Source organism: Argopecten irradians, chromosome 16 (genome assembly GCF_041381155.1).
Source record: "Argopecten irradians isolate NY chromosome 16, Ai_NY, whole genome shotgun sequence".
Lineage (NCBI taxonomy): Eukaryota > Metazoa > Mollusca > Bivalvia > Pectinida > Pectinidae > Argopecten > Argopecten irradians.
This window is the reverse complement of record NC_091149.1, coordinates 22,590,432-22,613,575: the sequence shown is the minus strand read 5'-3', so window position 1 is coordinate 22,613,575 and position 23,144 is coordinate 22,590,432. Positions and strand designations below refer to the sequence as shown.

The 23,144-nt window shown below is 34.7% G+C and overlaps 1 protein-coding gene across 3 annotated transcripts in view; it reads right to left on the bottom strand.

Annotated features, from left to right (window-relative positions):
* Nucleotides 1-22,499, bottom strand: part of LOC138310379 (dynein axonemal heavy chain 7-like) — a 47,654-nt gene extending 25,155 nt beyond the window's left edge. Inside the window, exons 1-37 of one of the 3 annotated variants that reach the window (XM_069251577.1) lie at nucleotides 22,338-22,499; nucleotides 20,616-20,805; nucleotides 20,310-20,448; nucleotides 19,936-20,041; nucleotides 18,870-18,974; nucleotides 18,403-18,481; nucleotides 17,814-18,012; nucleotides 17,350-17,469; nucleotides 15,238-15,421; nucleotides 14,752-14,931; nucleotides 14,035-14,193; nucleotides 13,438-13,551; nucleotides 12,408-12,434; nucleotides 10,867-10,994; nucleotides 10,183-10,486; nucleotides 9,600-9,746; nucleotides 9,251-9,387; nucleotides 8,959-9,094; nucleotides 8,383-8,646; nucleotides 8,071-8,219; nucleotides 7,351-7,624; nucleotides 6,953-7,059; nucleotides 6,616-6,814; nucleotides 5,798-6,151; nucleotides 5,327-5,436; nucleotides 4,769-4,937; nucleotides 4,553-4,655; nucleotides 4,030-4,157; nucleotides 3,698-3,910; nucleotides 3,169-3,402; nucleotides 2,743-2,856; nucleotides 2,208-2,357; nucleotides 1,822-2,004; nucleotides 1,376-1,555; nucleotides 913-1,044; nucleotides 577-672; nucleotides 262-387 (exon numbers count right to left, since the gene is read on the bottom strand). In XM_069251577.1, the coding sequence (XP_069107678.1) occupies nucleotides 262-387; nucleotides 577-672; nucleotides 913-1,044; nucleotides 1,376-1,555; nucleotides 1,822-2,004; nucleotides 2,208-2,357; nucleotides 2,743-2,856; nucleotides 3,169-3,402; nucleotides 3,698-3,910; nucleotides 4,030-4,157; nucleotides 4,553-4,655; nucleotides 4,769-4,937; nucleotides 5,327-5,436; nucleotides 5,798-6,151; nucleotides 6,616-6,814; nucleotides 6,953-7,059; nucleotides 7,351-7,624; nucleotides 8,071-8,219; nucleotides 8,383-8,646; nucleotides 8,959-9,094; nucleotides 9,251-9,387; nucleotides 9,600-9,746; nucleotides 10,183-10,486; nucleotides 10,867-10,994; nucleotides 12,408-12,434; nucleotides 13,438-13,551; nucleotides 14,035-14,193; nucleotides 14,752-14,931; nucleotides 15,238-15,421; nucleotides 17,350-17,469; nucleotides 17,814-18,012; nucleotides 18,403-18,481; nucleotides 18,870-18,974; nucleotides 19,936-20,041; nucleotides 20,310-20,448; nucleotides 20,616-20,805; nucleotides 22,338-22,352 (5,754 nt within the window). In that variant the 5' untranslated portion in view covers nucleotides 22,353-22,499. Of the gene's footprint in view, nucleotides 1-261; nucleotides 388-576; nucleotides 673-912; nucleotides 1,045-1,375; nucleotides 1,556-1,821; nucleotides 2,005-2,207; nucleotides 2,358-2,742; nucleotides 2,857-3,168; nucleotides 3,403-3,697; nucleotides 3,911-4,029; nucleotides 4,158-4,552; nucleotides 4,656-4,768; nucleotides 4,938-5,326; nucleotides 5,437-5,797; nucleotides 6,152-6,615; nucleotides 6,815-6,952; nucleotides 7,060-7,350; nucleotides 7,625-8,070; nucleotides 8,220-8,382; nucleotides 8,647-8,958; nucleotides 9,095-9,250; nucleotides 9,388-9,599; nucleotides 9,747-10,182; nucleotides 10,487-10,866; nucleotides 10,995-12,407; nucleotides 12,435-13,437; nucleotides 13,552-14,034; nucleotides 14,194-14,751; nucleotides 14,932-15,237; nucleotides 15,422-17,349; nucleotides 17,470-17,813; nucleotides 18,013-18,402; nucleotides 18,482-18,869; nucleotides 18,975-19,375; nucleotides 19,541-19,935; nucleotides 20,042-20,309; nucleotides 20,449-20,615; nucleotides 20,806-22,337 lie in introns of those variants that run through there. The other 2 variants (XM_069251578.1, XM_069251579.1) reach the window with 2 other exon arrangements.
* Between the last annotated feature and the right edge of the window lie 645 nt (nucleotides 22,500-23,144).

Here is a 23,144-nt window from a genome sequence, read left to right as displayed (position 1 = left end):
ACTTATAAAATTTACAAGTCATAGAATGACCAAAGTCTGAACATAAAATCAGAGTTTCAAGTCCAAAAAATCTAAATTTATGTTTAATCTTGAATATTCAGTTAGAACCACAGTTTTTGAGCAAATACCAATATGCTTCCAAAAAGATAAAGTTTGCTTTTGTTTCTCGCAATATATTACGGTGATATTCTTTTACTGTATGTTTAAAATTTAACAAGTTTTATTTGTTTTTGATTTTTAACTTCTACTGCGTTACTTTACCTCCTTGATAAACCTGTAGTCGTATACTCGTCCCTTGGGTGGGAAAGGGTTCAGGTAGGGCTTCATTGGTGGGTCGACAAGTTCTGGTAGGCTGATCTTAATCCTAGTATCCTCCGTCATACCACCCTGTGTATACAAATATGTTACCATGGTTACAAGACAGAAAAAACCACTTGATACTGGACAATAGATCCTTAATCTTTATGAATTTTATAAAAATCTTTTCTTATTCTTCCTTGGTAATAAGACTTTTCAGTGATTCTTTAAAAAAAAAAATTAAATCAAAATTACTAAACTTCTAATTAACAAACTTACAGAAATCAACTCTCGGAGAATCTTGTCAAATTTGGCACGGCCGTCATCAGAACAGCTGGCACCAATAGACCAGGTAATGGCAAAGAAGAAAATACTCTGGAAATAAAATCGTGTAAATTATTTTCACTGACTTCATAAATGAATAACAAGAACAACAAAGTATCCCACGAATAAAAAAAATAATCCTTCAGTTATTTTATATATTTAATTCTAACATCTGTAGTCACTTGTTCCCTTTTCTTAATAAATTATCGCCTCTTATCTCAAGCCAAATTAAAAAAATCTCTGAATTTTATAATAGATTATCTCCCCTTTCCTTAGGTTATCTCCTCTTACCTCCAGCCAAGTGATTATCTCCCTTTCTTCCATCTGTGAGATTTTCGCCTCATCTTGGAACTCATCCATTAATGAATCCATCAGATTCATGAGAGAGTTCACTAGCGAGATGTCGGTGGTTGGTGAAAGTTCCTGTAGGGGAAAAAGGGAGGTGTTGAACAGTAAGATACTGATTATTTTAATTCCTTACTGTTTATATGATTCTATCTCTGAAAATATACATTGTTCATTCAAAAAGGCATAAAATATCAAAATAAATATATTACACATTGTGCAGATATTTAAATACCTAGCTGTTCCCTACCAATATATTAATAATACAACTATTTGACATTTACATAAATTACAATTCCAAACTCCTTCTAATTAACTCATCACCCCCAAAGTTTTCTAATGGACTGGGCTAGTCTTTGATTTAGAAGCACCTAAGAGTGTTTTCAGGGGTGAATGAGAGATCACTTACCACAACACCACCTTTCCTGATCATCTGAATACAGGCGTCTACAAATCTCTCAAACATGTCGTTGATGGTAGACTTGTGGGTCTCAGTAAGTGATGGTGGCATGTTATTGAGCCAGGACTTTACCATCGGCCGCCATCCCATGGACGACGGCTCCATGTAGATCATACCACAGCGCGAGACCTGGCAAAGGGAGATAAGCGTGTATAAACAATACAAAATGGTTTTGTCTGCACATTTGGTTAGACATTCCAATTAGTAAATTCTACAGTTTGAAGATTTTCAGCAGCAGATTCATGACTTAAATAAAATTCTTCAACAACACTTTTTCTCCTGGAAAACAAGTTAACATTATCTCTCAGATAGTTTTAATGTAAATTTTCCTTCAATCCACATTGAGATAGAACACCTTTAACATTGACGATTGTCAGTAAACAGTTGATACATACTGTAGCGGGGGAGGCCACCTCCAGATCCATGGGTTCAAACATGAGGTTAGTGGTGTTAGCCAGCTGGATGATCTCTCCACTCATCAGACACAGCTTCTTGTTGTCATCCAGGACAGTGTTCATGTTCTCAATCCAGATGGCATCGACCGGACCGTCAAAGATCAACCACTTCCTGTCTGGGGTCTGTTGGGTAAATGTTGTTTGATGGTTATAGAAATAACATATTCTGGGAAAGATATTTTCTGCAGACACCACAAAAGTTTTACTATAATCAAATACCATTAGGTATAAAAGGTAAAGTGTTTGGTAACAACTCAATGTTATGAAATTCTTGCTATCTAAAGTGCTTACTAAATGCTTGGTTCAAATCAATCGTTAATACTGACCGTAGATGTAGCAAAGGCTCTGTAGGACACGGCCAGGATTCCGTCGGACCACTCGTGGGAGACGGGGTCAAACTGACCATATAACTGACCCATGGTTACAGCCTTGGGGTTAAGGACGGTAATCTGGACCTTGTTTTCTTCCATCAGACCCTACCAGCAAAGGATAATTAATATACAGGCTGCATAATTACACAATTGCTCATTATGGATATAAGGTGTAAATCAAAGAATTTAACTTTACATTAATTTAATTAGATATATCTCACTACAGTTAAAGTAAGTCATTTTGATCCCCAAAATATATGTAGTGTTTTCCAAAACAAAACCATACAAACTCATTGTTGTTGGCTATGACATTTAATACACATCACAAGTTATTTCTTAGAAGTTACAATATACAATGTACACTAGATAAAACTTGTGCCTTCCAAAAAAACAATTCATGTAAAATAAATTCCACATCCAACAGACACTTATATGTCCTCTATGTGGATTATGGTATATTATCCATACACACAAAAAAAAATAATCTCACCTTCTCATGGATGTCTCCAAGGGCGTGAGACAGAATCTTGTAGGCACTTGTCTTTCCGCCAAATGGTTCACCGACAATCATAAAACCGTGACGGACGATCATCATCTCGTAAATCTGGAGAAGAAAATAGCAGAATATAGAAATGCTGCAGTTTTGATAGAAATATTCCTTTATGTTCTAAGCCTAGTATTTCTTTCAGATTGTACCAAGCAAACCTCTGAGTTATTGTGACTTTGTACACTACAGAGTTATCTACCCCTGAGGGCAGGTATTGATTCTTATGAACATGTGTTTTTTGAGGTTTTTTTTCTAAAAAAATTGAGGTAGCTATGACATCACAATCAATACCTTCCTTAAAATCAAATACAATAATGTGATAATCAAAGATGACTAGGGGTAGTCAGCGCTATGAAGATGAATTCGTACCTGTTGGATCTTTTCCAGGAAGAAGTCAACACACTGTAGGTTTAGTTTGAGACAGTTAGCCTTAATAGCTTCGTTGAGGACCTCGTAGTCTGGAGGAGGAAGTTTGATTCCAGGGAACAAATCAGATGTGATACCGTGGAACAGTGGCAAATCGTGACTCAAGAATTTGGGCAAGTTAACGTCGATGATGGATCGCAACATCAATACGTTCTCGTCCTCCTCAGGGTATTTCAACTGTAAACATGGATTACAAAATTAAGTAACATCCGAGAATACATTAAGAGAAATGATTATATTCACAGGGGTTATGGTTTGTACTTAACCAATATAAAATGTTTATGTATCTTACATTGAGAAATCTAAGTAAATACAAAAACCAGAAGAAAAAAACCGTTTTGACTAAGAAAATGTTTAATTTTTACAAAATGATAAAACGGAACCAGAAAGTTAATTGATTTGAACTTGTATATAGCAAACATATGTTTTTCTTCCATTTTAGTACAAACTCCAAGAGGAGACAACTACATACCTTGAGGTTACCAGCAGCAGTCAGTACAGACTTGACGGCCCTCATGCCGTAGTCGTAATGATGTTGTGAAGACAACTGTTCAGAACAGAGACGGTACACAGCCACAATCTTGACAGACAGAGGACGGGCGTGTACAAAACCACAGGAGTACAGCGAGATCTCGGCGATCAGGGCATAATCCGGCACCATCATAGCCACAGTACGGAACAAAGCCTAAAAACAAAACGCAACAGCTTTCTTATAGAACAGTTAAAAACTCCAATATGTAAAATAAAAGTAAATAGAGAGCAAATACAAATAAAAACAACAAAAGAAATATCAAATGTCTTGACCTTGAGGTTATCTGGAAGCTCGGAGCGTCCAGCGTATCCAGGGTTCATGGTAATGAAGACAGAACAGGTGGGATCCAGTCTGATCTCTGTACCCTCAAATATCATACGGTCTGCACCGGCATTGATACCTACACACATAGTATTAAGCATTATTAGCTTAATGTAATATGTACAAAGTAATACCAGTAATAGAGGCTATTTTTGTGGTTAGAAAACATTCACGATTTGAACTATAAGAATGAAATTGACTTTAAGTGATTTTACATTTTCGTGATCTGGCTTTTAGAATATATCAGTATATCTATGGCAACAAAATATCACATTTATCTGTTGACCTACTTATTCAGGACGGTTTAATAATTTTCCAATCTAGACTATTATGATTCTACTTCATTTGTGTTAGAAACAATTTGGCAGCAATTTATTTACATGATATCTTATCGCTCACAAAAAATTGAATATAAATCGCACATAGAAATAGTTAACAGTAACCAGGAATTCCATTGATATCAGCTGTACCTACCTCTCTGGATGGTGAGGATCTGCTGGGCTACGACGGACAACACTTCCAGATCAATTCTGTTGAATTCGTCAAAACAAGACCAGGCTCCACAGGAGGCCAGACCCTACAAAACAGAACATGTTTATTAAGTTCATCAAAGTCTGTTAAATATGAGGTCAAAAAGACTACTTTTCTTACGATTTCTCTAACAAAATGCAAGCTGTCAAAATATTTCACCTTGAAGAATTTCCCAAGAGCAATAAAGTCGAGACCGTCAGAGCAGTTGAAGACGACACATTGTTTTGCGACAGCCTTGGCCAAATCCTTTGTGGTTTCTGTCTTTCCAGTTCCGGCGGGTCCCTCGGGAGCTCCACCAAGATGGAGATGTAGGGCACCAAACAAGGTTCTGTAAGTGTACATTCAACATCTTATTGGATCTTATAATATAATCAGCTAGGAGGACATCTTATTGAAATATAATACGATCATTTCGGAGAACTTATTATATGTCACTTCATGTACCAGGGATTATATTATTAAGTACATTTAATTTTTTAATGATGCATTTTTATATCGGAAATCTTATTTTGATTATATTCCTTGACAAATATCAATTTTATTTTCATCAAAATATTTCTTTCTGAAAACACTTTTCAAAAGGTTATAATTATTTTTTATTTGTTTATTGGCTGATTCTTTTTCTTCATACTTGTTACGCAGATTTTTTGCAAACAACCATTTACTCCATAAAACTAAATAATTGTGAGATCAATGTTTATAATTCTGTAAATTTACCTGTAACACCTGTCAGTGAGTGGTGTGATGACCAAACGTCCTGTGTTGCCGAGATACTCGTAACCATACTTCAGCATAGAGTTGATCATACGAGTGATCATACGATCATCCTATAAATGGAAACAATTTTGTTTAATTAACCACTTTCTCCATCCTGAATGAATAAAACAAAACAATTTAAAAAAAAAAAAAATCTACATTCACACCAGCTAACTCATGCAACCTTTTTGTAAAATCCTCACCTGCTTTGCAAAAATTTCTCTTTCAGGTTCCAGGTCAATTTCAACACAATTTGTACTGTGTATAAAGATTATTTGGCAATTAAAGCAATTTGTTTTCATCGTTTGTGTAGTCTTTATAGACTTGTTTGACTGTATTAATATTTTGTTTTAGAACACTAATGTAATATCCTAAGAATTTAGAATTAAATTTGATTTCGGACCTATTCTTTTGTTACAATTGAGCCCTTACCTCCCAGTAATACCGGAGCTGACTGAGCCATGCGAAGTCCATCTCATCAGAGACGTTGGTTTTGACGAGTGACGCGAGTACATCACGAGCGTGGACGTCCAGTACAATCAGAGCCTGAAGGGTGACACGGTTCTGTTTAGAGAGCTTTCCTCGTACCATTTCTACGATGTCATCAATTTGTGCATTGTTCACTTGGAGGTAGTCGTCGAGAGCGGAGCCACCTTTTTTGAACGCCTCATGAATGTAGGTCGTCCAGTACATGGAGGCTACGGCCAATACACACTGACCGGCCCAGGCTTTTACCCATTCTGACCGAGACTGTTTAACATAGGCCTGAATAGCCTCACCAGTGGTCTGGAATAAAAATAATTGTGTGTTTTACAAGTTATAACAGCATTCCATATAAAACCAGTAACTTATAAATCTTCATCTACTTAGACAATATCAATAATTTATAAATCTTCAATTTAAGGTAATTACAAACATTACATTAAAGTTACATACAAAAATGGCTTAAATATTTGAAATGTGAATGTAAAATGAGTTTTATAATTTTGTATGTTCAGAAATGTTAGCTAATCATTATCACTACACTTACCACCACTTCTTCAATGATTTTGAATAAATAGATATAAAATTAGTTCCCATAATCTGGGTCTGTCATGTATAGTAACTGATTATCAGTGTACCATAAAACAAACCTGATATAGATAAACACAGGAAATCTGGCATTTTTGTGGTTGCTGTAACTTCATCTTAGGTCTTAAATATTACAAACGAACAGTTAAGTGTTTCCTATCAGTGATGATTTGTCTTACCTTGTGAAGTGAAGCGATCATGTCTCCCTCCAGTTCTAGCAGCCATTTCTCCACCTGTCCGCGAGCTTTTGACGTAGAAATGACATCAATAAGTTCTACAATCTCGCCCTCACTACTCTTCATGTGTGTGATATCTAGAGTGTCGGTGAACTCCAGTCGAGCGATTCCTTCAAAGCACTTCTTCAAATGAGGCTGTACCCTGAAATTTTAAAAAGATTTCTTTAACAATTCTAACATAATTCAACACCCAGAATCTAATAGAGTAGGATTCCATGGCTAGCTTACAGCCTAAAATCCTCAATCTGAAACACAAATTTGTATAAATGATTGGGCTTACCTGGTGGGATCTTTGGTCTCGGACAGGATTTCTAACAATTCATCGTTGGAAAGGAAGAAGAATCTTGGGAAGAACAGACGTTTCTTTTCCAAGTAGTCATTCAAACCCTGAAATACAAGAATTCTAAATCTTAGATAAAATTGAAATAAGTTTTTCTTCTTTCTTTTCCGAACAAAAATTTCAGATAAGGTTTTTTTCATCTTCTGGACAAATATAATCAAGAAATTACCTTGAAAAATAAAAGCTGACTTAGAATGAAGAAAGAAGGGGAGACAACTTCATGTTTTCTGTTGACATTCTCTACTTCAGACAAATGAAGATTTTTGATATATATAATTTAAAATCCTTACAATACAATATCTATTGTCTCTGTAGATCAGAGATATGATATACTTTACCTTCTGGATGAGTTCCAGCAGTTCATTAGATTTCTTCAGTCTTTCTAGGATTTTCTCAATCTCAATGACGGCCAACACATGCTTGTCGACCACAGCCGACTTCATTATATCCCTCCAGTTCTTGTCGACAGTCGTGAAGCGACGGCCTTCTTCCGGCATCTGAGCCATGATGTCAGGGGAACTGAAGATGGGCTCCAGGTAAAGCCAGGTGGCCTGGACTTTGAGCCACTCGTCCAGAATGTCCTGGAGCAGCATCAGCTTACCCTCCCAATCTCTGTCAAACAAAACAAATTGGTCGTTATTCCATTATTGTTTTTTGAACAATGTATAAAACAGCTAAGTTAACTTAGGAACCAAGTAGTGCTATCAATCAATCTTCAATGTATAGAATTCATGATAAGTCAGTGGAAGTGATTTTCTAATTATCTAAATTTTTAAATCCATATTTGAATAATAAGAAAATTTTTGGCAATAGTTCAACAAGCTTTGTTGTTTATAGTCAACAGAGTACTGTACATCAACTTAATAGTTTGCCAGCGATTAGAATTCGCTAAAACAAATTGCCTCAAAAAAGTTCAATTACAACTCTTAAAAATTAGAGCTTCTAAAAACGTGAAATTAGATCATCATGAAAAGTCATTAGACATGAAAACACAAAATTTAAGTCGCTGAGAAAGTTGTTTTACAGTTTTTGTATATAGTTGGAAGGGTGTATCATACTTGATCTCATTCTCGAAGGGTTTGATGAATGGTGATCCTCTCATGGTCTGTGTCTTCACAATGTGGTCGTCCAGAAGAAGCTGAATATCATCAACAGACGACAGGATCTGGGTTCCAGTATCACGGTAGGGGATGATGGTAAACTCAATCTACAAATGCAAACATACATCATTATTACATCAAATCAATTATCATATCAAAATTAATTTTATAATACTTATCAATTTCTATGTGTAATCATAATCAACTGTTGTTTTTGGAAATTCTCTTGTGGTAATAAAATCCATATTTTCCATTTGGTTCTATATTTACCTCAGCCCATTCTGTCTTCATCTTCTCCATAGCCTTCTCCAGAGAGAATTCCTTACTGGCAGCTTCACTGATCTGCTCAAATCGTGGAATGTGAGAGTCAAGATTCATGTCGACAAACTTCGACAGACAGTAACTGTCATCTGGCTTCAGTGGGAAGGAGGCGGCCTCGGAGATCTGTTCCCAATGGCGGTCACGCAGTCCAGGATTAAACAGCGTGTTGACAAGTGGCATGTGTTCACGGAACTCCTCAACTTTGCCCTTGACCTACAACATTATGTTGGACAATAAAGTTTCTGCTTAACATTTTAATTGTATAATAAAATTATATAGACTCCATTCTACAATCAAACCTTGTTAACATGAGTTGACGAAATCACAGTGATTGATTTAATTGAGCATGAAAATATATCTATTTAACAAATTTTATAAAAGTTTATCTTTGAATATCTAACAAATGCATTTTCAGTTATAATATGAGTTTTACTTCTTTTGAATTTTACTGCTGAAACAGTTCCTCAGAAATACCTTCCAACAAGAATGTATCATATCATTTTAATTGTATCCCCTTATCCTTACTTTGTGTGCGATTTTCTTTGCTGCTGGAACAGAGTCAAACTGTTTCTCCAGTTTGTAGAGATTTCTCCAGAAGTTTCCAACATCCTGTTCGACCTCATCAGGATCCACGCCACTCATTGGTCCATCCATCCATTCCCTGTAGAGGTCAAAGGTTAACATAACTTCCATATATGGTAAAATGTTAATAAAATGTCAATTTCACTTCAAATGATAGTGGCTTCTCTATGTTGCACAAGCTCATACAGACTGGGGTGTGGTTTCAGAGTATTGTAGGTACAGTGAATTTACTTACTTGTATTTGTTGTTAAAGTCGACAGTTAGTTCGTACAGACTGAGGTATGGTTTCAGCGTATTGATGATGCCCTGACGTTGAGGATAAGCAGTCGTCTGCCAGCCAAACGCTTCCTCTTCATTGTTAAAGGCTTCAATCTGTAGTGAAAACATGTCTTCAGAATTAGACGTATACATTTACAAAAGATGAAAAAGAAAACTAACCTTTAATACAGTGAGCCCTCGATATTCGGTACACAGTTTTCAGGTTATTGGCATCCAGATTATCGCAGGTCCACTGTTACCAATTCAAAGTCACAAAAGAAATACCCAGTAAAGACATGAAATAAAAGTGGTGAATCAGATTTTACCTTCTCCTGAGCCACGTTCAGTTTGTTGTCGAGAGCCTGTGCCTTCCTCAGATATTTCTGGATATCGTTCATGTCTCCGAACGTGGCAAACTCCTCAAGCTGCTTCTGGTAGCTCTCCATCTCTTCCATGAATCTTTCTCTACGCAACTGTGATTAAAAATGTGTCATATTCAGGGCTCAAACAGGTCTATACAAAGTATAGTAATGAAATCTAAAACAGTAGTCATTGAGATGATTTAAAATTTGACAGAGGATACAACAACTAGAAAGCTTTTCTTGTAAGAATAACAAAAATATTATTAAAATATGCTTATCTTATAATACAAATGTGACTTCAGGTGACCATCTCATACATTATACAATGATAGTCTATCACCTAATATGTGTTATGCTGGCTTTGCATATTGAAGAGTTACCTGCCCTTGTGGGTAAGTATTGAATGCGACATCATTTGTTTACGAGGTGACAAACCAATGCTATCACAATCAATACATTACTGCAAAAGAGATTTGTAATTTGAAATAACTGATGGTTCCAATATTCCATGGATAGCCGATTGTCTAAATTCTAAAACAAGCCTTACCTTCAGTGCATCTTCATACTGTGATTTCTTCTCTGAGATAATCAGTTTGTGTTCCTCAAAGATGGCTGGCATACGGCCATGCCACATGAACACATTCGCATTCAGGCGAATCTCCGCAGGAGTAAACTGGGCAAAGTCAGACAGGAAGGTGAGTCTATCTTTTGACTCCATCAGACGCTTTTCCATCTTGAAAATGACGTCAGATTCTACATTCTCAATGTAGGCTTTGAGTTCCATGAGTTTGTCGGTGTTGGCTGGGGTGGTCAGAGCCTTCTCTGCGATCTCTTCATAGTCATCACATAGTCTGGTATAAACAATGTACATTTTTCATTCAAACATTTCAGGGGAAATAACCATAGTGTTAAAAAATATATTTTCTTAAACCATATTTTAATAAATTATATTTTCCTCTGACGTCGTTGCTTAAATCTTTTATCATACATGTGTACATTACTAATGCCTTTTTCTCTAATATCAAATGAGAGATAACAGATCCGAATGACCAATTTTATGACTTTTATGTGTGACCTATATTCATCGATGACCTAATTTTGTGACCTACATTAATAAATGATGATCTTATTATGTGGAGTTTATCATGAATGACCTTATTTTGTGACTTTGATTCATAAATAATCTAATTTTGTGACCTATATTCACAGACAGCCTTATTTTGTGACCTACTTTTTGTTGGCCTCTTTGTGATCTTCTGACATTCTGGTGAGTAGGCGCTGACACAAGCCTTCAGCTCGCTTGGAGAGAGCTCGGATGAGCTCGTCACAGTGAACCTCAAACATGCCGAGTCTCAGCACCTGTTGGTAGTAGATCAGGATATAATACACAGCAAGTATTGGATACCGTATTGAAGTGTAAAATATTAATATTAACTAAAAAAAATTTTGTGTCAAACCTACACAACTGGACTGAAAACTGCTTCAGTTTCACTGCTGAAAATGAAAACTGATTTGCAAATATCTTTGTCAAATAAATTCAGAATAAAAATACATGTCAATAGATATATATCTGAATAATGATAGAAGCAAAAATATTGCAGTTTTTTCCCCCAAATCTCACTGAAAACTGAGTTGTGTGCTTTAAAAGCTTTTAACAAATTCAAAGTAAAAATATTGTTAAAATTGCAAACTGAAACTTTGCCTAGCTATACAATTTTTTTATATTTATAAATTTTCCTCTTTGTTTCTTGTTTATAATCACAAAATAATACGAAACAACACTTAGTCATGTTAAGAAACAAAATATTTGGCTGCAAGAATCTTCTACAAAGACAGAACCTGAAATAGGCATTTAGTGAATTACTTTAATTCTAAGGAGACTACAGAAGGCGGGTATTAGGGAACAAGGAAAAATGCTAAAAACAGTGAGGGAAAATCTAAAAAAAAAATAAAATTAATAAAATCCAGAATTAAAAACAAGTACAAGAGCTAATTGTGAACATTTTTTCCAGGTAAATAAAGTATGGTTAATGTAAAGTCTGATGTGATTTTGTCTGATGAAGGTGACAGTGTACATATTGTATACACACTAGTCATCAAAATGTTGTAAAAGAAATATTTATTGATTGTGCAACAAACATCATTATATGAACAGAATAGTTTCTTATGTTTATTTCTATCATTGAATCCTTGAATGAGCATTCAAAGTCAGTGGAAATTCATCCAGAAAATGTAAAATTTGAAAATTTATAGTTTGACAATTTTATGATGATAATACTGTTTAGCAATCTGAGGAAAGAAAACAACCAATTAAATTTATATTCCTCAACAGGAGAACTATATATATATATATATATATATATTCATCAAATTTAGTGGAAGGTTTAAATTTGTATTATATATATATCAAAGATTACCAGTATGATATGATTTTCCTGAAAGAGATACATATCACAAAATATCCACATCCTTTTTTTAACTAAACTACAAATAATCATCTACAAATACCCATTACCATTCTACTACAGGTTGGTGCAGAGTAAAATACATGGAAAGTGAAAATAGATATTGCTAAAAACTATATAATCATGAAGAAACAGAAATAACAGAGAAAACAGCATGTAACTTGTGCAAAGAAGTTTTGTTTAAGAGTATGACAGATTGAACAGACATCATGTCTTACTGACAAATAGACATTTGCAGGGATGAGACAGACAGACTATTTTTAGGTTTGAGACAGATATAGACTTTTGTTTAGAGATTAAGTTATACCTTTGGTCTAAATTCACCCTGTCCCTGCTGAGAAATCGATCATTTGTTTGGTCAGTACATAGTTATAGAGAGACAATCAACAAAAGCAATAACCAACACAATCAAACAAAAACTTAAAACGCAAGTAAATATCAGCAACTAAATATAAAATAATTCCAAAAATAGTTGATAGGCTCCCATATATCTCAAAACATTGATATATATGTAAATATGTAAGTAAATCTAAATCATCTAAATGACTGATCAACTGTATAGCAGCAATTGGTACTTTTAATGTTAAAGAAAATTTTTTAATCATCTTGACTACTACATGTATACCGTATTCTGTGGTCTGCATTACAGTTTGAGTTATCTGTCCTTGTGGGTAGGTATTGATTGTTACGCCATGTAGTTGTGAGCGTAACGTCATACTTTTCAGATAAAACAACATAATTAGTGCTCAAAAAGTATTGACGTCACAATTAATTCCTACGTACCAGAGATGACTCTGTAATATGCTATGACGGAATATACTGTATAGAATGAGAAGTGAATAAAAAACGATTTTTTCCCCCGAATTCAAATGACAGATAACAAGTAACACCACAACACCCCGAGTGCCATGTTAGTTATATATATATGTGATGTGATACTGTTTGGACATTATGATATTAGCTATATATATGATGGCATACTATCTACTATCCTTTTACACAATAGGCTACTCAAAAAACACTATCTCTATAAAGTGTCAGACACCAACATTTGAAATACATTGTACCTTTAATTCAAATTTAATAGAATTAAGATTTTATGTGGGTTTTTTTCTTTTTCGTTTTGATATTTTTGTTAATAATTTTCTGTTTGGTGAATTCTTTTTTCCATAATCATATATCAATGACAAATGATAAATAATTAAAAAAAACAGAAAAAAAAGTATGCTGTTTATGATTTAACCAATAGTCAAGTTTTTCAATTAAACACTTTAAAACACTTTTATTTTTTTTGTGCTGGGCCCTTTAATTGGACATTTTCCATCCCTACTATTTACCTTCTGCATGCCGTAAGTGATTTCCTCCACCAGTTTCTGGTATTTCTTTACTTCCTTTGAGTACTCCTCAAAAGAGTGAGTCTCCTTCGCGAACGTCTCTACATCAGCTTCGGCCTGTCGGGATAAAATTTATAGTGAAATCATAGTCTTTCCTAAGAACATCACATATCATAAAATGCTCGCAGTGTAAACACATTCCTTGTTTTTGCTATTGAGCCACGAATGTAAACCATGGTTTTATATGATACTGAAGTGTAATCCGATTAACCGACGAGAAATATTTCTACTCACAAAATATTTTAAAATCTTCAAACAATGAAATAAAGTATCCACAAACATTACATGTCATTAAAATATTCTCTGTGATAATTTTATCTTGTATCGGCTATTAAGACTTCTTGAAGCAACAATTATTCAAATCTTGTTGTTTTTAATGAAAGAGAATACCTAATGAAATTTAACTTGACAATTAAATGACAGTAAGTAGATCCAAAACTCTTGACCAGTTAATCTTCTAGTCTTCATGAAAGTGATTTTTTTTTCTTTCTAACTTTCATCTGACAGTAAGACCTACAATATCGTGACTCAGACACTCACCTGTTTAGAGATCAGGAAGTTGTACTTGTCAAATATTTTGCAGTGTTCGATGGGTCCGATACTTTCTTTCTTGATGATGTCACGGACCTTCTGTTTGTGGGCCTCCACGATCTCGGGGAGGATAATGGGCTGCAAGTTTGATTTGTTCTTGTTTCCACTCTGTTAAAAATGTATTATCATTTAATCAACAGGAAATATCAAAAGTAACACCCTTCCCCACCTAGATATGTGAAATTAGGATAGGACAGGGGCAGACTTGCAATGTCAGGATGACTGTTTCATCATGTTTTACATCTGAAGGTTAAACTTTCATATCACCACCCTATTTTTATTCCGAAAAATAATGAGTAATTTGCTATTTCAGATGAGTAAAAATTATCGTTTTATGCTTTGCCCAGCATCGTTGTACAATGGGAAGTGGAGATCACTCTGTGTGAAAGATAAGCTGTCACCATAGCAATCTAATTAAAAGTAGACTTGCACTTTCTGTTCCACTACAAGTATGTAATGTAGAATATTGTTATGGGAGCAGAATTACAAGTCTTGTCACCATGGAGGCATGTGTCCCAGGGAAATACGATGAAAAGCACTCCATTACAAATTCATAATCTCTAAGATTTGAGACTAAATCACTAGCTGGACAAACTCTCAAGCTTTATTATGATTGCAAAATTTTAAGACACTTTTGAATTTTCTGAATTGAAAGAAAATGCTTACCCAGTCCAAGTAGAGCTTGGTCTCTACTCGAGGAACTTGTCCCGAGGCTTTGATCATAACATCATATACATTGAGTATGACCATCTCAAACTCCTTAAATGTTGGCTCAAACTTGATGGAGTTGTTGTCGAGGATTAACCTCAGTACAAACCCAGGGTGCTCGTGGGCTCGTGTGGAATGCTGGAGTAATGAATACAACATTTATTGATAATTTAAAAGATGGTAAGAAAAAGAAATTAACTTGGAATATATTCTGTATAAATCTGAACAAAGTTCATGAAAAGTTTTTTAATGAAAATTACAATAAAAATTGAATCATAAGTACCAGGTATATGGAAATTATTTCACTTGTGAATACATTTTCTACTAAATTGGTAATGCTAAAAAATTTCTAATACTGACATAATTCTAAATAAAGTCATCATAATTTAAACTTGAAACTCATAATTACAAGTTGTGTTTATTAAGTCAAAACTCAGAACTTACTGGGGGCTGACATAAGAGGTCAGTGTAGTCACTCAGAGAGTTCAAGGTCAGCTGCTGAAGGTTATCCGTCATCAGCGTAGCGGCACAATTAAAGAAGGATTCAAGCTTCTCCGGATCCTGATTACTGGGGACCTGTTTGCGTTTGTTTCCCTCGTAGAACATGATCTGGACCTCGGGAAACCACCTGTAACAGGCATCATCAATATTACAACAGACTCCTATGTAGTAAATTATTACTTCTAATTACCATAACAAGCTGACAAAGCTTCTGTACTCCAATCAAAATGGTTGCTTTTGGCAACATTGAATTTTGTTTTGTAAAGATATATATGACAACAAAACTATTTAGACTTCTAATCAACAGCTTTTATATCAATTTTGTTTTTCTGAATTACCAGTAATTTCTAGACTTCAGAAATACAAGGCATAAGTACAGTCTGGGGGATCACAACTGTATTTTGTTATCAGATATTGTTATGTCATTAAAACATGGTAACATTCTTGTTTTCTTTTTCAATATGTTACTGACTTGCCATGAAAAGGTTATTTTACTTTCAACATCATATGTATTCTATCTTAACCAGAATTAATAAAAAAAAACCTCCCTTGATTTTTTATTTTAATTATCTTTTCATTCATTTATTTCATTAATTATTATCAGTTGTTTTATTTTATTCTTGGAAAGTTGAAACGCAAACCAGGGAAATTTCTTGACATTCACTATGAGGGTATTTAATTTTGGTCAATTTACCGAGGTTTCTGTCCGGTAGAAATACTTATTGGCCTGTGTTATTGGCCTCTCTATGTGATCCTAGGACAGATTACAGTAATTTAAGTCTGAACGGCTCTGTCATAGTCACAGCCTAACTCCGACGTAAGCAGACCTTTGTATTTGAATGGCTGCCAGAATTTAATTCAATAGATCTAAATAACCTTTGTCTGTCTGCCGAACAACTGTGACATGCAGGATTTTTAACTTTAATGTATTTTATAGGACTTTGTTCATATCATTCTGTACATGGACATTTAGTACACATTACATTTAGCCTTATATATAAACAAAACAAAATCTTACTACTTTTAACTGAAACACCTTTTTAAGGTTTTACACCATGTTGATATATACATACAGTAAAAACAAGAAAACATGTTGTTTGTACTTACATAGCTTTCAAATTACATTCAAATTAATATTTTGAATGTGGATTAAAAATTCTTCAATACTGTTTCATTGTTATATGAACTATCCATAACATTAAATATCAGTAACATCATAATTTACATGTATTTTTGAATTTAAATTTATATGGACTATCAGGACAGAAGTATGAATATTCAACATATCAATTTATATCTGTAATGAATTGACATGCCAAATAAGATCTATTGTATCATAAAACTTTGATTTCTTGTCTGACTTTGAACATGTGCACACACATAACAGATTACAGATCAAAACAGTGTATTGTCGGTCATTTTGATACTTGCCAAAATGTTTACAATTCTGATACAGTAGGTGCCAATTTCTACCCTACAGATTTAATGCTGATATACAGCTGCCTATAGTCGGGGGAAGGGGGTGTTAAGTATGTACTGCCAATATGGACAAGTCTAGTATATCGATTTAGTTTTCTCGCAATAATGGATTTGTATCAAATTAAGTTCCGAAACACCTTCTATATAAAGGCATGTTTTGCATCAAAGAAAAAACAAACAAATTTTTCGATTTTTGAGGAAAATGGTTGAAGCAAATCCAGTATTTTTCATGACTTCTATATTTAAAGCTTTCAAAACAAAAATAGCTGATTTCATATAAAATATGTCATGTCTGTTTTATATCATTTGTTATGATTACATTTGAGGTTTGTCTATCTCCGGTGTTCAGTAATTAATTCTATTCTAGAACTCAATGTCATTTATAGACTGAGGGAATCAGATGGCTTGAAAAGGAAAGATTTAAAGAACATCATAAATTCACATTCACATCAATGACTACATATACTTATCCTATACAACTCCCATCCCCCCTACCCCCAAAAGGAAGAGCAGTAGGAAGAATCAAGATGATATAAAGTTTTATTTCTGAAAATATAAAAAGATGAATCAACTTACTTTTTCAACAATCTATCTTTGGCTGCTTCTACGTGTCGCATACACAGTGTCTGGAATGGTCCGAGCTCCATTGACTCGACACGATTGTGGAACTCCTCAATGTCAATAAATCGCAGGTTTCTACAGAAATAAAAATATTCAATAATTAATTTTAAGACTAATGCTAAAATCATCGAAATAAGATGCAACATTTTCTGTTACACTAGCTCTCAGCTTAAATTTTCAAACTTAACTTTGACTTCAAAGGTCATTTATCTTGATATCGCATGTACACTGTACCTATCAATTGATAAAACTTACAATTTTTGATTTTGACAAAATAATGTACTTTTTTAATTAAAATTTCCTCAAAATTTTTTTTCTAATATAAAAAGTGTACAAGGAAAAGAAAGAATATATTATAATGGCCTTGGTGAATATCATTGAACAAAAGAATAATAAGATTTTTGAAGTATGCCACTTACCCGAATGAGACATGCCAGAAGTCAAGGACCTGAAGCATGCATGGAGTGGTGATATGTAGATTTTGTGTGGTCAGTTCGAGTCCCTGGACAAAGGACTTGTGCCATGGTTTAGGTACCACGTCCATTTCTTCACGATGTTGTGGTGGTTTCTCTTTGTTATCATCTTCTTTCTCACGGGGATCCTTCAGCACGAAGTCAACTGAAACAGGCAAGAAACAGTTCAAATTATGTGAAGAATTATAATTAAAATAATTGCAGTATAAACCAGTAATCATAAATGTAGATTTTTTCATTTGACCAAAATAAATATTCCTTGTAAAATGACTGAATGAATATTGTGAAGGTTGTAGTTATTAGATGGAATTGCTCAATGCCCACAGTGCAGACAGAGTTTTGTGTTAGTTTCCTCATTTCCGTGTTAGAGTATTCTCATGTAATGATCTTAGCTATAATGGAAATTGTGTTGTGGCTAAAGAATGGTCTATGCTAGCTCTTTCTTTAAAAGGTCATAATCAATAATATGTTATCTGTTCATCATTTGTTACCCAATGCTATCTCACAGAACATATCAACATCATCAACTACTTACCAATAGCTTTCTTCACACTTAGAAGATAGTCCTCTCTCATCTCATCAGATAAATTCTCTATCGTTTCACCGTGGCCGGTCTGTTAAGGAAATATCATATATATTATTCTAATGGTTTGCAAATATCAATGTGAATGCCTAATACCAAAATGAAAATTCATCACTTATTGCAGTTCGTTGAGCTATTATGTTAGGTGAATTTTTCAAACTTAAGATATGCCATAATGAACTGTAATCATCAAGATTTTAAATATTTCTTACAGATGAATCAAAGTACAGTGTAACCTGTCAGAACTGACTCCAATCCGGATACCTGTTTAAAACGGATTAACTATATAGCATTTTCCTTCTTTGTTATAGTAATTAAAACTTCTATAATCTGAAGACCTGTATATACCGGCCAAACATGCTGGTCCTACTGACATCTCGTTTAGACGAGTTATGCTGTGTATGATAAGAATTCTCTACCTTGAGTTCATATGGGACGAGGTTGAGGACATTTTCCAGCCATGAGTCCTCCATAGGAGCCACATGTTCTGTGTCAATTCCATTGTGGATGTAGTAGTAGTAACGCTGAAAATGCACACATACAAAAATAATTAAAATATTTGCAAGCAAAAAATCTTAAGATTAAGATTTTCATTTCCAAAACTTGAAATCTCAAGATTTCCATATTCCATTGAGAAGTTAGTTACAATATTGTAGATTTGAAGACTGCTGTTGAAAGGTATAGTATGCCAGATATATTTTTATATTCAATATAGAGAAGAATTAAATGTAGTTACTCCTTTTCTATTTTTTTTTTTTTTTTTTTGGGGGGGGGAGGGGGGGGGGGGGGGGGGGTGGTGGTTAGGATGGGATTTGCTACATTTTTAATTTAAAAGAAAAATACTGTTTAAATTATCTGATCTGAAAGTGTTGTATTGAGAGGCTAATTTGCTTTCTCTTGACAGCCCACAATATTCAGTCCTTACCAGGATATCTTTCTCTGCTCCTGTGGGAGAGCCTGTCCGTGACAGAGGATACTTACCAGGATATCTTTCTCTGCTCCTGTGGGAGAGCCTGTCCGTGACAGAGGATGCTTACCAGGATATCTTTCTCTGCTCCTGTGGGAGAGCCTGTCCGTAACAGAGGATACTTACCAGGATATCTTTCTCTGCTCCTGTGGGAGAGCCTGTTCGTGACAGAGGATACTTACCAGGATATCTTTCTCTGCTCCTGTGGGAGAGCCTGTCCGTGACAGAGGATACTTACCAGGATATCTTTCTCTGCTCCTGTGGGAGAGCCTGTCCGTGACAGAGGATACTTACCAGGATATCTTTCTCTGCTCCTGTGGGAGAGCCTGTCCGTGACAGAGGATACTTACCAGGATATCTTTCTCTGCTCCTGTGGGAGAGCCTGTCCGTGACAGAGGATACTTACCAGGATATCTTTCTCTGCTCCTGTGGGAGAGCCTGTCCATGACAGAGGATACTTACCAGGATATCTTTCTCTGCTCCTGTGGGAGAGCCTGTCCATGACAGAGGATACTTACCAGGATATCTTTCTCTGCTCCTGTGGGAGAGCCTGTCCGTGACAGAGGAGGCAGATCACCATTCATGGATGCTGTACTACTATGGGGCAAGCCTTGGTCATCTTGCCTGAAATGGAAAATGGACAAGCAAAATCAGTACCTATAAAAGAAACAATTTATGTACCATGTGATACCTGATAATGTTTGTATGGGAATGATATTGCAGATCTTGTTTTTATTTTCAATTTTTTGATAAAACAAATCTTTAAATCTATAACATCAGAGATATAGTTTATATCTTGTCCAGTGATTTTAGTAGAAATCTGAATGGGTATAGTTAGAAACTGATAAGAATTTATCTAAGAGAACATGAAGATAAATATTCTGACACATACATGATGATATCAACAAGAGCCTTTCTGAAGTTTTCTCTGTCCTTCTTTGGCTGCTGGAACTGAGTGACGTCTCCGTTTGTTGATCCATTTTGTTTGTCTAACGGTTTTAGTTTCCCTGCCTTTCTTCTTTTTGGTTCTCCTATAAAATAGTAATCAGAAATATAATGGGTTATTTTTTTTACATCACAATTTTTATTTTATATTCTTTACCTTACATAACAATAATGAAGAATAAAACAAATTCATCAAAACCCTTAATTTTCTGTTGTTTAACCCTTAATCATGTGAATAACAATGTGCTCTTACTTGCTGTGAGTTCTCCAACGAGATCTATTCCATTTTTATCTTCTTCTACTGGTTTACCCGACAACTCAAACAGTGGCTGACTTTGCTGCCAGGACGGTTTACTTCGTTTTGATGGTAAAACCGGCAAAAACTTGATCGGGTCATTCGTTCCCTTTCCTTTACTTCCACCTCCCCCATTTCGAGGGGACGCCTGTGTATACAAACAGATAAATATATAAAATAAACATGCTCAGGATATAAATGAACAATTAATCAAGACATATGATGTATAGAATACAGCACAAAATTCTTTAGAATCACAAAATAATTTTACTTTTCTTTTTAACCTTTTTAACTTTTTTTTTCAATCAGGTACATACATGATATGTGTTTTCCCCTATTCACACATTAGATACAAGAGACTTACATGTCCATGAATATGTTTTTATTTTGATTTTGGTTATATCACTAGGGTTTACATGTATTTTGATTTACATAGAGTCTGAGATGCCAAGTTTGTGAATTAGAACACTCCAGAGGAGGAGAAAAACAATAACCTGAGGTCAGCACCTGGCAACAGTTCAAAAAGGATTCTGAACCCAATGGTGGAGGACTAGCGGTTACATGAGGGAATACCTTCTTGACTTAGCCACTATTGCCCCTAGTATTATCATTTTATTATTGTAACAATTAAGCAACAAAGACCAAATGTTACTTTTTTTTTACTTACTGGTACAAAGCACACTGATCGGCTCAATCAATAATTCAATATTAACTACTAATCATGATTCTTGAAGGGAGTTCCATAAGTAGGAGGTAAGTTATAGACATTCTAGATGGTCGCCTACACAACTCAACAGAATTTTACTTTTGTCTTTTATTTACATTTGGGAGGAGGTCCATATCATGTTGTGTTCACTGTTGTGTGTTTGAGTTTGGTGAATGAAATTCTAAGTACCAGAAGAAAAGTCACACAAACTCGAAACTCAGGTGTAGAGGGCTTAGTAAAGTGGTTATAATATGTAGGATAACATTATCCACTCAACCACTATGGCCAGTTTGGTTGTTTTGACTTTGTCAGAATTTACATAACCTTTTGAAAATAATTTAATTTTGTCCTTATCACAATTATGTAATCCATCCTGCACTAAACTAGGTACAAATGAAGCAAGGACACAATGCCACAAACGGTACGATAATTGTAGACATATTTCATTTAGGCCTAGACTAAACTAACAATTTTACTTTCTACTCATTGTTTGGGTTGTGGTAACTTAGTAATATGGAGGTCCAACTCAAATGTCGGTATAGTCTAAATATATGGTTCACTCATTATTATATTTGAATTGTTATGCAGTGCTATACATGTATACAATGCAAACAATTTTTTATCTTCGCTAGACCATCTTTTAGAGAAGTTGAGTTTTCATAAACTAATAGGACATGATACATCAAATCAACTTATCAATCGAATTAAAATAGGCCGGATGAGACTATTTCGCGTGCCGATCACAACAGATAAATTGTATTTCAAAAGGTATTTATCTATGTCTAGATTATTAAAATAGCAAGTAAACGTCCAGCAGGCAATAAATCAAACATTTTAAAATTCTACTACGCATTTCCAGACTAAATATGCTGATTGTGACAATGTCACCTGCGGTTAAATAATGAGCATTCTCGAACTCGGCCCTCTGCCAAAATAAATTTAAAACTTAATCTAAACAATATTTTCGTCCTTACCTGCACATCGGTCATTATTGATCCAACGTATTCATGGAAGCTGACACGATATATATGTTGACACCACCAATTTGACACAGATATTGTTGTAAACTCCTGTGTTTATATTTGAGCCTTCACAGGCCTAGTTGTCACGATAGACAAGATGGCGGTTATGCTATCGCGTTGCTAAGCGATAATAGTTATACGAGTTATCGCCCCTCGATTGGAGCTCGCCATGTGACTGCGCTCAAACACACTGCATGATCACGCTGACGTTTGTGATATTAATATTTACTAACCAGAACAAGTCAGATAACAATATGACCTCGAACTTAGTATTTTTTGTATAAAAAGGAATGAAAAATAGTTTTAAAATGAAATATTTCCAATAGAATACTGTCAAAAGAATAGGATTTTCGCTAGGTACTGCTGGGAAGTGCCGATTTTGGAGGGAACATTTACCTCCCTTGATTCGTTATGACTAAAATTTTATTAACGAAATATAAGGCTACGTTATTTTATTGATAAATGATAAGGTTAAGATTATATTTATGCCAACAAATGCGATATTTTAAAGTAGAAAAAGTCTAAAAACGACAGTTCAAAACAATAGAGGTCTAGATCTAGTCTAACTTATTTTACACGTATTTTAGATTTGTTACTGAGGCATTTCGTACCTTGTCCTTGACCTAGATGCTCTGATCTTCTGTCAGGATATATTGGCATATTTCTGTTAGAATTTTATCAGTTCACGGACTCCTGTGGTAGATAACGATAACGATTCCGGTAATATAATATGGGCCATTTCGGTAATATGGGCCACTG